The 17,570-nt window shown below is 41.9% G+C and overlaps 1 protein-coding gene across 1 annotated transcript in view; it reads right to left on the reverse strand.

The window, feature by feature from the left end:
* SLC4A4 (solute carrier family 4 member 4) overlaps window positions 1–17,570 on the reverse strand; it is a 356,758-nt gene that overhangs the window by 305,874 nt on the left and 33,314 nt on the right. The window contains exon 2 of the mRNA XM_042984402.1: window positions 6,317–6,390. Coding sequence (XP_042840336.1) covers window positions 6,317–6,389 — 73 coding nt within the window. The 5' untranslated portion in view covers window position 6,390. The remainder of the gene's footprint in view (window positions 1–6,316; window positions 6,391–17,570) is intronic.

Below are 17,570 nucleotides of genomic sequence, written 5' to 3' on the forward strand. Positions count from 1 at the left end.
AAAGCCTCAACTGAGCCTTACTCAGCTTTATTCTAATCTTCCTCTATTCTCTCTCATCAGACCCAATTCTCAATTCCCCCAGTGATTCTGCATTTTGTGATGACAAAAATGGGGAGATACTTAGCTCAGGTTTATTTCTATACTATTGCATAATCTCATCTAATTGGCACCTAAATTATATAATAACCAACAAAGAACATGATTATTCTAGTCTATGCTGGGTGGGGAGGAGGAATATATACATCTCATATAAGATGTGTTTATTTATGTACATATATATTTACATATATATACAACTGACCCCTGAATCCTCTTCATTGGTGGGAAAGTGCCATACACTTAAATCTTCTCCAAAATAGCACTTTTACAGGCTTTATTAGACAACAGCCACACACTTGTATTTTACCCTGTATACAATCATGGAAGACAATTTAACAAATTGGGGGCAATATGGATTAGAGCAGTGTGATTACGAAAATTAGATCTCGCGCCCAGAGCTTAAAGGCAACCAGAATGAGTCCAAAGAGAAATAGACATCAGGCCTTGGGAAACTTCACTTGACCATTCTAGCTTGCCTTTTCCAACATAAGATGCAAGTGTGGTTAGGAAGGCAAAGGATAGCTGTTGGTAAAAATGAATTAAGCAAATAAAAACCTTTTAAGCCAGTTAGAATTTTTTGGAATGATAATAATCACAGAAAATTATTGGTGAAATTGTATCAATCAGAAAGACAAAGTACAGAAAGTGATTCCGTATAAAGCACCCCTATCCCCAATGCCAGGTACAGCAGCAACGTAATTTCTGACAATTATTGCAACGCTTCCTTGGTAAATGGCATGTTCTATTATTCTCATTTTACAGAGCAAGAAACCCAAAATCCAAACTGCAATTTGCTTCCTTCACTTATGCAATGATTCAGCAATAGATCAGGCAAAAGTTTTAAAACTTTTATTCCCAAACTGACGCTGAGCCACCACGTTTCAACAACTTTAGCAAGTATTTCAATTTTTAAAAATGAGATAATAAAAAAATACGCCAAACATGTCGCCAAATATCAAACAATATGTTTCATAAATATGACCAGATAAAAAGTTTCTAAAACAAAAATCTATAGACAAAATTGCTGCAAGAACATTATTTCGGAATTTCTGGATCCTTGCAGAACACAACCCAAGCACCAAGTTCAATTTCTTATGGTTTACTGTGAAAAAAGAATGTAGACACCTAGGACAGAAAGTGTCCTCATGAGGGCTTTAGCCCAAACTGTACTAACCGGGAAATTCTCTATAATTGGAAAGTTCTGGGAAGGAATGTCTCATTCCAGTTTCAAAACCCAAGGAACTAACATCGGATTCCCTTGAAGCTAAAGAACTCTATATGCAAATATTTAACTTCACTGATGTGGCAGGAGGTGTCAAATAGCTCCTGAGCTAAGTGTTGCCTGCGTTAGGGACCCTGGCGGGCTTTCAGCTGAGGCCATGATGGGAAAGAAGCAGGGCACTGAGAAAGGTCTGTGTGAGCACAACCTGCTCTGGGAAACCCACGCTGTTATTCAAGGATCAACCCTTACACACCTCGCCACATTTCTTTAAAGCTCTCTGGTGGGTGGATACAGGTTTCTTTTAAGAAGGCTTTTCCTTCAGCAATATTCGCCCAAGTGTTTCCTCTGTACACACAGTTTCTGAGCAATAAGAGTGAACAGCGGAGAAGAGGTCAGCAAAATGCAACCGGACACTTACATCCAGTGCTCAGAATAGCCCTAGCTCCAACCTGGCCCCTCCCTTCCCATCCGATAGGTTTTCATTCACTCCTTCTTGGCAATTACGTTTTCAACCATTGTAATTATTAACAAATGTCCACCCAGCCCCACTTTTTCCTTAGGATACTACCTCCTCCAATACACATAAATACGTCATCATGATATCCTCTAGGGAAAATAGGGTTAAGTCATTATGATTTCATCTCAGTAAAATGTGGAGATCCTGACCTCCAAAAAGACAATCGTCACCATTTCATCAGTGTAGCCTCGCTCTACGAAAACCAGAGTGGAAGGAAAGAGAGTAATGCAGACATGTTTCAGGGTCCTCTTTTACTTACGAGTGTGGACATAGAAACAATATAAATATGTCAGTGATCTCTGCAAAATCAAATAGCAGTAACAGCAAGGACAGGATCTTTAGAGGCTGTATTGTCTCATTTGATTAAGAGTACTAAGGGCACCAAATTTCTGGCTACAAGTTTAAACAAAGACGTTACAGGAGTATATAAAGTAATTCTACCTATGCTTTACGTAGTTTGTATTATATATTCACTTATTCAATTCCTTCTTGTAACAAATATTTAGGAAACATCTACTCTGTCCCAGACCCTGCTCTGCTTTTTTGCTTTTATTTCCCTAAAAATAATCCTCCCTTAAATTCCATGAATCTTTAACAATTCTCTCCTTTAATGTCCATCAGCAGACATGGGAATTTGTAAAATTCTTCTTCCATTTGGACAGATGGGAGCACACTTCCTTCTGGACTTGGTTTTGAACAGAAGAGGAAAACCACCACAATATATCACAACAGCTTTGAGAGCACTGATCACAACTTCAGAAATGGAGACACATTTCAGCCAATATTGTCTTGCTGTATTTTATGCTTCCTGAGTTGCTGGTTAGACCATGTTAAGAAAAGGCCCCTCCTCATAAAGTCAGAGTTGCCAATGCCTGCTGGGAAGTTACCTAGCCCTGCAGAGCCAAGGCCTTATCTCAAAGGATAAGGTGGAGTTTGCTCTTTTCCCCTATTGCAAAATATGAGAATATTAAGTAATCTGTTTATATCATACAGATCCAAAATCTTGCCTGCCTTTTTTAAGGATAAAACATCCATAGGATTTCCTTCTGTTTGGAAAAAGCTACCTGGGACTCTTCAGATCTCAACCCTGATTCACAGAATAAAATCCGGCAATTTCCCCTAAGTGTGTTCGAAATGAAAACTTAGTGTGTTTGTCCCTCATGGCCAGCGTTTCTGGATCATTCTGGTGATGTCGATTACCAATTTGTCATCTACAGACCGATTCTGTGGAAGTGCCGAGGCTGGAGCTGGAGTCTTTTGGTACAGAAACAAGTATGAGTATCTGATACTATGAAATTTTTAAATGAGTATATCCACAGTAACCCTTCTGTGCCAAAAAATGTTAACTTTACAAAACTATACATGCATACATATACACTGATACGAGGTAACCAATGAAAGAACAGATATAAAAGCTCCTCTTTATTTTAAAGATTAAAGTGGTACTTGGTTGCCTTTTTAAAGAGTATCTCTTTAAATCATTAACACAAATGCACACGAAGGAAATTATGTGAAAATGAGGTTTAGGTCTTTAAATATATCCCACATAAATTCATTATTTAAACAGAGGATGACTCCTCTTCTGACTCACTCTATTCTCAGTGAGCTTTGCAGTTGATGGTTTTCTACTGAGTTTTTAGACCGTGGATTAAGCATCATGCCACCCCCAGAGAGTAAAGTTGAACCAGGTGAACTGAGGGTGTGGTTGGAAGGCTCAGTCTGTCGCCCCTTCACAGAACGACAGCGGTAAAAGAACTGCTGAGCTGAATCCAATGATCACAAATTAAGAGACCCTAAGAAGACTTTTAAAAGCACGAACACTTCAAAGTAACGAGAGCTACTGGACCTCAGTCACACTCATAATCGCTTATTGGGAGCATATCTGATTGGTGCAAATTACTTCAAACAACAAAATTTTATTTTAAGTTTCCTTTTGCCAAGTGTGCTGCATTATACTTCAACCATGTTTACCCTAGAAGAGAAATACCTATGTGGATAAAAGGAAACATTTAATAATATAAATGAAAGGTAGGCCCGCTCCTTGCACTTGCGCTTTCTGATGCTTAAAACTGGAGCCCTTACTTCTTCCACAATTGCACCAGAAACTCAACCACTTCAGAACAAAGAGAAAAGTCTGCTTTCCTTCAAATACACCCTTCTCTTTGCAGTTAAAGCTATGAGATGGACTCGTGTCCTTGAGGAAAACAGTCCCTTTCAAACTATGAATCCTCATTAGAGGTCTTGACAGTTTTCATTCCCAACCACTGAGACCACGAATAAGCCATAAAACCCATCCATCTCAACATCTTTATACTTCACCTGGAGTGACTATAAAATCTAAGTGATTCCACTCCCACAAGATGAAGCCAGGTGAGGAAAATGAGAGGGTCAGCTAAGAAGGCACTGAATTAGAAATAAATAGTCCCTGAATGCAGTTTCAAGATTGTACTGTAGAAGAGCCTGCCCTGGTGGATATTCTCCACCAGATAACGACACCATCAGCAACCATCCTTATAGGGTCTCAAAATTCAGGAACAGGCACCTAGTGAAACATGCCTCAAAAGAAGCGTAATCAGCTCAGGCTCCAATCAACATGAAAGATAATCATTAAAACCCAAGTCGTATCAGAAGACAAAAATACACAATATCCATGAGGCAAGTTCAATCATCACAAAGCCAAACCATTTTACAGATGTGTCTACCACGCCTTGTTGTCTTTCCGCTTCTTCTCAGAGAAACTTGCCTACAGATCTGTTCATGACGTTCGTGCTTGAAAATCGAGCATAATACTTTGGGAAATAAACTTCTTAGTGAACACCTTAAGAAACCCATGTACAATATCCTATTGCAGTACAGTGCTGTCAATCCTACAGACCTTATAAACCCAAGAAGTGATTTACATCTCCTGTGAACTTAGCGAGAACATTATTCTCAAGGAAAACACACACACACGCAGTACATCTCATTCCCAAGCCTTCTCGCTGATTTTTTAACTTTAATTGTCCCGAAAGTATACATTCATTCAATCCTACCATATTTCTTACATTCATATGCTGTAACTTTAAGATTCTTATCTCCTCATTAATACTGGGACAGTGACAGAGTCACCACAACGGAGACTTAACACAGGGGCACAAGAATCTCAAGACAAAAGTTTTACAATTTTGCTCTCACTAACTTGACATTTTCCCACAGTCATGTTGTAAAAGTGCAAGGAACCCATAAAACAATATGAAAGAAAATACTGTAGTTTCCTTTTTCCTAAGTAACTTGGGCATCAAATTCTTATTAGTCAGAGTCAGGAGCATAAATGAGGAAAGGAGGGAAATGGGGGGTGAGGAGACTACACAGTCAGAAGAAACTTAGTAAGCAAACGTGAGAAACATCGTAATGACCACACTATTCCAACTATTCCAGGAGGCACGAGAGCATCGCGTGCCCAGAACCTGGTCTTCAGTCTGGTTGAAGAATCACTCCAGAACACACAGTATTCTTTTTTCCAACCCCCCACCCCCACCCCACTGGTCCAAGTTTTGGGTAGGCATTAAATGTTTACCAAATGGTACCAATCAGACTACAGTTTCCAAAACACGTACGAATTGTCTCTCAGGTGATTCTAAAGGGCAGAATTTATGACATAGTTCACTTGCAAGTTTCATTTAACTTTAGGAATACTGTCTACAACTCTGATTATTTTTTTAAATCTCTTTGTAAATATTTATAGTACCTTGTATATCTGTGATGCCCTCACATTATTACTTGAATAAATATTAATTAAGCCCTATCTTTTCACTATCAAATAAACAGTATTATTCCCACATTATTGATAAGTCAAAAGACAAGAAAAGAGAGGCACACTAAAAGCAAAATAGCACTAACTAAAATTTAACTCTTATTTGTTTTTTAACAGACACTGGGAAACACTAACAAAAGAGGTCCTGGAGGTTTTTTAAGTAAAAAACTGTTTGTCCATCATTTCCTAACTGAAACTCATCCATGATTACACCTCTGTCTATCCTCAGTTTACACCCATTTTTGCTGCAACAATGATATCATTCTCCTTCTATAACATCTGTTTCTCTACCCTGCAAGATTTAGGAAAGAATATTAGAAGATGCTGCCAAATACATTTAGATAAATCTAGCAGCTTCTTTGAATTAGTCATTGCAAGGTGGTAACTATCTGGCGAAACATGTATTTTAGACAGAAAGGCACAGCTACCATAGGCACCTGCTTCAAAAGTAAGACGCCCCCCTTTTTTTAACCATGCAGGAACACACTGATTCAGATTCTAATGGTCCAATGAAGTTCTTAAAATTACTTTCTGTGTTGAGGCAAAATGTGCAGACTAATAAAACTCCATAGAAAAGCTTTCATTTTTAACTTCAAGAATATAAGATCTATGAAATGTATGGATGCTATTTTCTACAAAGACACGAGTGTATGAACATATACCTCCCCAGCCCCATGAAGCTCACCTTCTACTTCTTCTTCATCACACACATGTTTAAGGAAGGAGGCTCCTCTGTCCAGGACAGCTTCATCCTCCATCCTATAGTAATAAAAAAGAAAAAAAGAATGCTCAGACTTCTCCTGGAGTGAGCCACTTGAAGTAGCCCAGCTTCTGGGCAGGTTAACCTGCAAGCTGCTGTTCATGTTAACAGGGCAGAGTCACTCTTCGTTTGGTGTCTGCTACTCCTTCACGCAGCTCCTCTTAGCTGGTGCTTGAGAATATGCCGGTCCCACATAGCTTCAGTTCTAACCTTGAGAGGGCACCCACATGGACAGGTGAGAGAAAATCATCTCAGTCCCATAGGCTGGATGTTAGGGGTTCTCCCTTTGGGATTTGCAAAAAGGAAAAAAAAAAAAAAGATGAAAGCAAAAAAAAAAAAAAAATACCAAGAGAGGAAGTTTGGTTTGTCTGGAGTGCTCGTGATGATCGTTTGTGGAAATCCAGCTTCAGTGCTTAGCTCTTTAAACACCCACTGCATAAAAATGTATACCCTCACACACACACACACATGCACACCCACCCACACACAGAAAACGACAGGGAGTTAGGCTAGTGCACAGTGGGAGCCTAGCTTCCAGCCAGCCTCTTAATACCAGCACAGCCCAGTATTCTCTGTTGAGTGGCAAGCTTTGAGTCACATGTTGGCCTTACGGAAATCTGACATCTGAGGATTATCCAGCAACCCGGCTTCAGCAACAGTCACATATATATGCCACCCATTCATTCATTTTCCACATTCTTATCACACATCTCTACGTATATCTATCCTGTTAACTCTTCCCTGAAGGGCACAAAGTTCTTCGGTTTATAGCCACATTATGCTGTCCTCCTATCTCCTTACATAATAGGATCTGCTCTGCAATTTCATATGCTAAATAAGACCTCAGAATCCATCCAAGTAATGACAGCGTTTATACGGCCTCCTGATGCCAAACATGTTTCTTAGTTTATAGAATGAGTTAAGGTTTATTTCCATACTCTGTGACTTCTTTTCATTGCATTAACTTTGACATTCAGAATTCCATGAACTCTATTTATAGACAAAGCAGAAAAAAATCCCGAATTGCTCAAATGCTGCTTGTGTCGCACCGGTCTAGAAACAAAGAACTTTCTCTGGAGACAGCTGCTCTATGTCATACCGTACATAAGCTCTGCCAGAGAACCAAATGTTCACTCTGTATTCTATTCATCCAATTATATGCTCAGGCACTGAATATTGTAAGTCTGTTTTCCATATTGTCCGTATAACTTATTCTTGTGCTTCAGATATTTGTTATAATCTGTGTGGATATGCACTGAATTCACATTTTCCTCTTTTCTATTTTAGGAGCATATCCATCTTGCAAAGCAACCATCTGAGCATAAAAAGTCAGAAATTCGGTGTCAGGTAGACTCGGATTTAAAAAATCTGGCACTTCCACTTAATATATGTATCACCTGGAGCAAAGTATTTAACTCTTTGAGCCTCAGTTTTTCCACTTATGAAACTGGGGTAACAATATCAACCTTGTAGAACTGCTTTGAGATTCAAATTAGGTAACATACGTGAAAACACTCAGTTTTGTGCCTTGTGCCTACTACATGTTTAATGAAGGTAAGTTTCCTTCCTTTCTTCTTTCCTTCTTTCTTTTTACCCTGACCTTTACTGGTGTACAGTGCCATTAAGAAACTTATGACCTTTGGGGCACCTGGGTGGCTCAGTCGGTTAAGATTCCGACTTCCGCTCAGGTCATGCTCTCGCAGTTCCTCAATTCAAGCCCCACCGTGGGCTCTGCTGACAGCTCGGAGCCTGGAGCCTGCTTCGGATTCTGTGTCTCCCTCTCTCTTTCTGCCCCTCCCCTGCTTGCACTCTGTCTCTTTCTCTCTCCCTCAAAAATAAACATTAAAAGAAAATTTTTTTAAAGAAACTCATTGCCTTTGGACATCTGCAGAATATCTTCTTTCAGGGATATGGGTCTTGTATGCAATAGTTTATCCTGATATATGTCTTTTTCCTTCTCTATACTCAAACTAAAAATATGAAACTAATTGCAAATAGGACACAGATCAGCCATCAGGATTATAGTAGAAAAGAAAATGCCTTGAGGACTTGAGAAGTCAAATAATTTACCAGCCTCCCTGAGCTTCAGATTGCCATGAAGATTAAAAACTACAACATATTTACCAATTCATCCAGGCACTCCTCAAAGGGAGGGGGAATGTATTCATTAATATGACAGATAAAATTCCTAATAAAATAATAATAAAGAGATGAACAAGGTAATCTTAGATAGCATTAAGTGCTTTGCACAAAATACAATGAGGCAGGGGGTTACTTGGCATAAGGTGGTTCAGAAGACGCTTCCAAGGAGGTGACATTTGAGGAGAGACAAAAATGATAGGGAGGAACCAGGTATTTAAAGATGTGAGGGCAGAGTGTTCCAAGCAAAGGGAACAGCAAACGCAAAGGCCCTAAGGTAGGAACAAGTATAGCAAGTTTCAGGATGAGAAATGAGGTCAGTGAGGTTGGACAGAAAGAAGGTCAACAGTAGTTGACAATACCGGAGGAAACAGGCCCATGCAGGCCATGGGAAGTAGTCGAAATTTTAGGTGTTGTGGAAGCCACTGAAGAATTTTGTTTTGTTTTTTTGTTTTGTTTGGTCTTATGAGGTAAAGCTAACATATAACATTGTATTAGTTTCACATGTACAACATGATTCAATTTTTGTGCATATTGCGAAATGATCACCACAGTAAGTTTAGTTAATATCTGTCACCACACCACCATACAAGATTTTTTTCTTGTATGGAGAACTTTTGAGATCTACACTCTTAGCAACTTTCAAATATGCAGTACAGTATTACTGACTATAGTTAAGAGTTTTAAGACAGAAAATGACCCGAGCCATTTTACCTTTTTCAAGAATCACTCTGGCTGCTATGTGAAAAGTGGATAATCAGGAGACCAAAGAATCCAGGAAACTATCTTAGGAACCCAGGGAAGGCTGTGGGAGAAACAGGTTGTGGGGAAGGAATCAACAGTTCTTTCCTGGCCACTTTACAGTGGGGATGCTTACTTCATATGAAAAAAGGAGCCGTCAAGGACACAGCTAAATGTCCAAGTCTGGAGCTCACGAGCCTAGGGCTGGAGGATCAATGAACAAAGCTGGTAACCTGCACCTATTACTGGATGAGCTCATGCAGGAAGAAAATATAGAAATCGAGGTACAGACTGAAGACCAAGTGCTGGACCATGTCAACATTTATAAGCCGAGCAGAGGAACAGTCAGAGGTAAAAGAAAAACCAGAAAAGATTGATGTCAAGGAGGTACTGCTACTAAGAGGCTGAGAAAGATGGAGACAGAGAAGTAAAAACTTGACTTGGCAACATGGAGGTCATTGCTGACAATGACCACAGCACCTGAAACATACCAAACACAGTGCTAGACACACAGAGGGCATTCAATCAAATCCTTTTCTCTTTCCTCCCTTATCCCCTCAGTCAATTAGCAAATATTTACTGAGTACCTACTAGGTGCCAGGCATACTGCTAGACACAGGAGACACAGTGATGAGCAAGACAGATAGGGCTCCACTACAATCCCATCTGCCTTCTCGAGGATTTCCCCTAGCAATCTGGGACAGTCAGTCCAAAGGGCAAGAGGTCATCAGCAACACACTTGTAGACATAGAGAAGGATGGCAGCTTAATGGGGAAACTTTTTTTGAAGACCTCAGAAGCACAGCAAAATTCTGGAGGGCTATACTACTGCAGGCATGTGAATAGTCCTGTCTCCCCTTTGGAAAACAAAGAGCAGTTTAGCCCACACTTCTTCTCAGCACTAACCCTTTCCTGTCTTAGTGGTCCGTCTACAGGATCCAACAATTTCCTGTAGAACATCGCTTCTGCACCCCACCACAATCAAGCTGATCCTAAAGTCCTTTAGTGACATTTTATGCATTTCCTAAATAAAATGTTTGGCCTCTGTACCTAAGCCCTTCCTAAAATGGCATGTAACAAGCAACTGAGGCAGAAGTAAAGGAAGAAAATCAGTAGCTACTGAAGGAGACCAAGGAAAGTTTAATGCCCAGAGCCCTCTTCCTAGGTGGAGGAGGAACCATCGAGCCTAACTGAAGCACTGTCCCGTGCACCATCTGAGTTAGCGAAAATAATGATGGGTGCATTCCTTGGCTCTTTGATACATATTTCACATTCCCTCCAAGACTATACATAGCAAGTAATCAGAAACCTAGTTCCTTCTGAGGGACAATGAGGAGCATCTGGAAGCAGCCTCTTCCCTGTAGGAAGCGGAAAAAAAAAGAGCGCCACAGACTGAAAACATAAAACCTGCGTGTCACAGTGGCCTTTCTCCAAAGCAGCCCTCTCCTCTTCACAAGCAAGTGCCTCCGCACCAAGTTACAGGGGACTTAACAACTTTCTTCCATCTTCATACTGACAAACGTCAATTATTTGGGTTTGTGTTCCCCTCCTAAAAGCCTCTCCACAGTTGCTTGCTATTATTAGTAAGACAGAGATATCTTTTAACATGACCATCTGACCCAACCAGTTTTCCCTTCTATCAGGAGGAAGAAATTAACTCATCCAATCCCTAAGCAGGCCCCCAAATCCATTTGTAAAGTGTTCCTTTCACATGAGCTGCCTCTGCTGCAAGCAAACAAAGAAAGAAGGGAAGGAGCATGCTTCTAAAACAGCTCCCCGAGCTGCTCACATCGCCAGCATGAGGCAAAGTTCAGAATAGATTTGGAAGCTTCTCACCAGCATCACGGGGATAAGGGTCATACCAGTCAGTATAAAATCCACATGGGGCCCGTGCTGCCTTCCTTCCACAGGGCCTCTGACAGAAGAAGTCAGACCCCTTCCTCCAAAGTCCACACCCAACGTGGGGTTTCTCTTATTCTCTGTTATTCTGGGACACTAACATGATTTAACTGTAACACATGTCAAATCTGCTGCCAAATGGACCGGCTTTCACCAGCCGGTCCTCATCACTGAGCAGGCTTGTAAGGGTGACTTAAGCCCGGCACGAGAAACATTTGTGCAAAACTGTCAACCATTGGGCCTCGGGCACCCATCTACATTCCACCCCTCCGAGTTCCCACCCCCGGAGCCCTCGCCAACTGCCAACGTGCTCACCAGCTAGTCCACACAGCGCGAGCAGCTGCCACTCAGCCAGTCAGCAAGTGGCGGGCTGCCAGCACTCAGGCTTCAGGACGCAAGCCTGCCTGTCACAGTGCTGCTAAAGGTTGAAGGTCTTCGGGCGCGCTGGCCTCTAGATTCGCCTCACTTGCCCTCCCACCGCCCTGCTCCCACCCCTCCCGCTATGCCTCCCACGGCAGCATTTCACTGTCTCTATAGTAACAGCATCTGGTTTCGGGGTTAGAACTTCACACGGAGCGATTCTCCTCTTAACCTCTGGCTTTTGCCGAGGGATGCACGAGCCAAAAGGCCACTGCTTGAGGCGGGGCTACCTGTCCCCTGGTCATGTGGTGAGCTGCAGGGTCCCAGCAGCAGCAGCAGCAGCAGCGCTCAGAGCCGGACAAGAGGAAAACAGATCCTCCAACCCTGGCACGCTGGCCCGTGCACGAAGGACCCACTCTGGGGCTTGCAGCCCCAGATCCAAAGCCCCCGGCCCTCTCTCCTCGACGCCCTCCACACTGGGCCTTTCTGACAACTCCCAAAAAGACACCAGAGGATGGTGTCCTATGGAAGAGAATAGCTCCAGGTTTTACATGTCCATACCTGAGTCTGAGAGTGCTGATTCTTTCTGTTCATACAGCTCAAAGTGCATTAGTTAACCTCGTATTTTAACCCACCCCACTTTATCCTCACTAGCTTGATCTGTTTACAACACGCAATGAACTCCATAATCTCTCACTTTACTGCAGCCTTCCTGCACATAGCAAATGTTTAAACAGTTCTTTACCCACGTGCCCTCACACACACCAAAGTGATGCATGCAGAGGGGCAGACAAATACTAGAATGTAAGGAGTTTTATTATCATTGGCCATGGCTGCCATGAAAATTATATCTTCGGCATGCATGAGGGCCTTTACTTAGGGACTAAGAGGTGTCAGTCTCAAATCTCAGAACTCAAAAGCAGGTCGTCCCTGCAACTTTGCCAGTTGTGATCTTAAAACAGAGGGGAGGCAAAAATCAGCATTTTCACAGGTCTTTTTCAGGAGCCACACAGAAAGCTACAATCAGTACTGACATCTAAAATTATACACTCACACACATATCTCTGAATTCTATTCCCTATTCAAGTCGTCTCTAAGAACTGGGGAACGATTTTCATTACAAATCATTTACAAACATGATGTTTTCTTTCAAATTTTTTAAACTGCGCAGCGTTTTATTGGTGCCTTTGTTGTTTTGGAAAATCTGCTTTCCACACTTTCAACATACAATTAGAGAACAATATCAAGTCTCCAAACCTTAGGCGACTGACGGGTGATCGAGCTCTGTGGCTGCAAAGAACACTGCCATCTTTTGGCGACACGTGTTCACTACAGGGAAGCGGAGGGCAAGGGCAGAGAAAATGCTCCAAGTGTTCCCTTCGAAACTTCAGCAGGTCTCACAAGGGCCTTTCACTCCCCAGGGAGGAAGAGACAAGAACGCAGCTGTTGACTTAACTGTAGAAACTGCTAGAGCTCTGGACACGCATGTTGGGGGAAAGAGACATCAGCGTGGCATACCTGACAGGCATGACTAATGGCAAGAGAAGAATCCCCAAGACCAGCTGGCAGCAAAGCAAAGCAAATCCCGTCCGCGGAGTTCAGGAGTGCCCTAATCAGTCTGGAAATTTACACAGGCCCAGGGCCAGGGAGAAATGGGTGACGGCCCCATACGAAATCAGACTGCAGACTGGATAAAAGGTGAAAGCGTAATCCGGAGCAGGATCACGCAAACACAATTCTGGATTTATGAACTGCATTAAAAGTTCATTTGTACTCTTGGGCACTTATCCCAGAGAAATGAAAACTTATGTTCACACAAAAACCTGTACACTATTGTTCACAGCAGCTTTATCTGTAATAGCCAAAAGCTAGAATTAGCCCAGATGTCTTTCAACAGGTGAATGTTTGAACAAAGTATGGTACATCCATACCACGGAATAATGCTTAGCAGTAAAAGGAACAAACTATTCATACACAAAACAATTTGAATGAATCTCCAAGAGATTATGCTGAGTGAAAAAAGCGCATCCCAAAATGGTTACATATCGTGTGATTCCACTTACATAACATTTTTTGAGATGACAAAATTCTAGATATGAAGGAAGGACAGATTGGGGTAGCCAGCGGATAGATATTGGGGGGATGCGGTGGGGGGTGTTTGTGGTTATAAAAGGGCAACATGAAGGAGCCTGTGGAATTGACTCTATTTAGTCTTACCTGTGGTGGTGGTAGGTAGCTACCTACACGGTGATCAAATTATACACAACTTAATATACACTCACAAACGCACAGAAAAATGAGGGCAAGTAAAACTGAGGAAATCTGAAGAAGTTCAGTGGATCATATCAGGGCCAATATCTTAGTTGGTGACATTGTACTGAAGTTTTATAAAATGTTAACATCGGGGAAAAGTGGCAAAGTGTACAAACAATCTCTGCATTATTTCTCAAATATGCACGTGCATCTATAAATCACTCAATAAAAATTTCAAAAAGTTCTGCTTTTTTAAAAACATTTTCCTCAGGAACATTATTTTACATGAGGGTCACGATACTGAAGCTGGCCCATCTACATGTACGCGGAGTCAGGCAAAACAGCACAGATCCCAGATGCACTCTTGGTAACCGTGTAACCTTGGCAAAGTCAGTTAACCTGTCACTTCGGTGTCATTTTAAATGAGCTTAAAAACACTTCCTAAGACACAAGGGATTAATAAGTTCCTGGAGTAAATAAACTCAATTAATTTTAGCTGAATCTGAATCGAAGGTCCCCAGGGCCCAGAGAATGTCAGAGAATTAACAGTCCTACATGGACCCGAAGGCCTTAATTCTGTCTCCAGGAGCAAACACATGGGAATGCCAAGCAGGGAGACCGGCGCTAACCTGTCACCCATCACCAAAAGGCTCAAACTCCTCTCTCCCATCTTCTCCCTGCTGGGACAAGGTCTCCTCTACTCTGTCCTCAGACTGATAACTGGGCTCTTTTGAAAGGCTGCAACAGACTCAGCAACATAAAAAGAACTGGTAGCAAAGTAGACATAGGAACTATGGGGTGACGAAAGGTGTGGAAGTTGAGGGGCAGTGGGGCAGGGGGCGTGTTGACAGATGAAGGCACTCTGCTAAACAGAGATAACTGGACAGGGCATTGAATGCTAAACAGGGAACAGCTTGCATGACCCCCTCAGATGCCTCCCCTGATTTAGCCCACACCTGCAGCCATACCCTCTTTAATTGTTTTAGTGAGCCTTTCCAGGCGCTTCCACAACCACTGCACGCTGCCTCTGAGCAGAATTCCACTTGAAGAACAGAGAGGTCTGATTCCTCTCGGTGCAGATATTCAGTGCCTTGCCCTTTGAAAGTTCTCTCGGAGTTTTTACTGTTGGGGGCAGGAAAAGTAGGCTCGTTTCTCACTTCTTTTAACTTTCAACTGCCCTTCTTCATGTGTGCTGCTGTGAAAATCAGAAAAGTCCTAAGAGAGGGTTCAGGCAAGATGAAAAGGCTGGGGAGGCTCCATGTGAGAAACCAGAAGGACAGCAGTGGGCAGGTCTATCCTCTCCCCCTTCCTCCTCACCACTGCCAAGTCTTCAGCCAAAAGCAAGAGCCCAATCAGCAGCAGAAAAAGAGAAGGCAGCGGTAAACCTATTGGTTTAGGTAAACCAATAAAGAAACTCATAGTAGCTACTTGTGGAGGAAATTGGGATCTGAAATGTCAATACAAACCTTGAGCTCTGGAAATTTTAGCCAAACTTCACGTTATACATAATTATTTATAGTAATTAGTACAGGAATAGCACAGATAACTAATACCCACAGTTAATTCATAGATTTCATTTCAGTCTATGATTCTGCAGACATTTCTTGTGGACTTTACCATGGCTTCAAGTCAGATGCAGGTTGGCAGGTGGACAGGGAATCAGGAGCAGGAGTTTGCTCCAGGACACAGTGCTGGGAGGCAGCTGGATGGTGCCGGTCAGGTACAGCTCCTGACCTACCCACATCTGAAACTCAGAGCGGACTCTGGAGAAAGGTGCCTTCCTTTCCGTCCTCTACCCCATGCAGTGGCCATACTGCTCACATCTCCCATCCTGAACCACCACAGCTGCTGGCAGGGATGAGGCTCCTAGCATTTGACTGAGTTCTCACTAGCTGCCAGGCACTGTGCTAAACATCATGTGTGCATTCTCCCTTTCTCAATGCTGTCAAATTTTGTCGGACTGATTCAGTAACAGGACTGAGAATTCCAGCCAAAGGATTTCAACACCTAGAACAATGTAGGAACTGAGATTAGGGGGCTCTCATCATCCATTAATTTGGAGGGAAAAAAAAATTCCCACTTTTAAACACTTACCACATGCCAGGCATTGTACTAAGCACTGTACAATGTTGTTGTTTTTTTATTCAATCCTTATGACAATTCCATGAGGTAAGTACTTTTCACATACCCATTTTAGACTTAATGTACTTTGACGTTAAGTAACTTACTGCAAATCACACAGTACAATGTGATGTGAGAAGACCAAGCAGGCCATCTAAAGCAGTCCACAATTTTAAGCACTCCACTATATTCCTGAGTAACTAAATAATCCATGTCTATTAGACACTACCTTCAAGAATTTTTTTCATATCACTTAACTGAAATATGCTTACAGACGACATCACTTACAACTCACCTCTTTCTTTCTCTTGCTTTGCCTACTGGTCAAAGGTTGAAGCATCTTCTAACAGGCCTCTCTAATAAATATCTTTATTCTTATTTAGCAAACACTTAGTTTGAGCTTACTGTGTGCCAGCCACTGCTATAACTGCTTGACAAATGCTATTAGTTCAATCAATTCTCACAATTGGTACAATTCAATGACATATGTACCATTTTTATCCTCATTATCTCTGAAGCACAGAGACACTAAGTAACTTGCCCAAAGTCACACAGCTAATAACTGTTGAAGTCAGAATTTGAACCCGAAGCAGTCTAGCTCCACAAGTCTGTGTTCTTAGCCACTACATATCATGCTGCCTCTCTTTGGCTGTTTTAATTAATCTGTTCCAAACTCTTTAGGAACTTGGGATCACAAATATTAAACAGACTTTTGGTGAAAGAGCAGATTCATCAAATACCTACAGAGTACACAGACCCTTGACATTCATGAGACATTGCCTCCCCCAACCTTATTTTGCAAGTGTCCACATTCACAAATATCCCTATGGCACAATTTCTGATATATCATGTGGTCAAGTATACTCTATGAGTTTCGGAATTCTCAAGGGACAGAAAGCAACCAGGGTGACCTGAGACACAAGGAGGTAGGCCATCCACTAGGCTCACCCTGGGCTCACCACAGGCACAGAAGTTCACCACATGCATTGCTACAAATTACGAATGACTACACGGTGTAACCATTCAGGGCTACCAGCAAATAGCTGAAGTCACAACTGTTAGGTTCACACACACCAAGGATCTACCGTATCAAAAGCAAGAGTACATCACTCACCATATGAGTGATGCTACTAAGCAGAAAACAACTTTTATCTCATAAACTTTATGAGCAGTGTTCACTATTGCATGAACAACAAAGACACTTCTCTACTCTTTGTTCCCTTACTAAAACATCTCTTTCCTTAAGGCTGTTCAAAGTGTGGCCTTCATTTTCTGCAAGGAATCCCTCATTGTGTGAATGTCATCAAATTTTCCAGAGTTTAACTCATTTATTCATTCATTTCAACAATCTCTTGAGCATCTATAACAAGGCATTATCCTAGGCACTAAGGATGAATCCATGGTGGGAAATGGACAATTAACAAAATTTAAAAGTAAACTGTATAAAATAGAAGGTGAGTCTCCTATGAGAAAATGTAAGTCAGAAAGAGAGTTAGGGCGTACTGGTGGGACAAGGACGGGGTGAGGGTGGGATGTGGAGGGGGCAGTTTTTAATAGGTAGTTAGAAATATCTCACTGAGTGATGGTTGAGCAAAGATCTGATGGAGGTGAGGAAGTGAGTATATGAGGGAATGGCAAATGAAAAGGCCTTGAGGCAGGAAGGAGCC

Source organism: Panthera tigris, chromosome B1 (genome assembly GCF_018350195.1).
Source record: "Panthera tigris isolate Pti1 chromosome B1, P.tigris_Pti1_mat1.1, whole genome shotgun sequence".
NCBI lineage: Eukaryota > Metazoa > Chordata > Mammalia > Carnivora > Felidae > Panthera > Panthera tigris.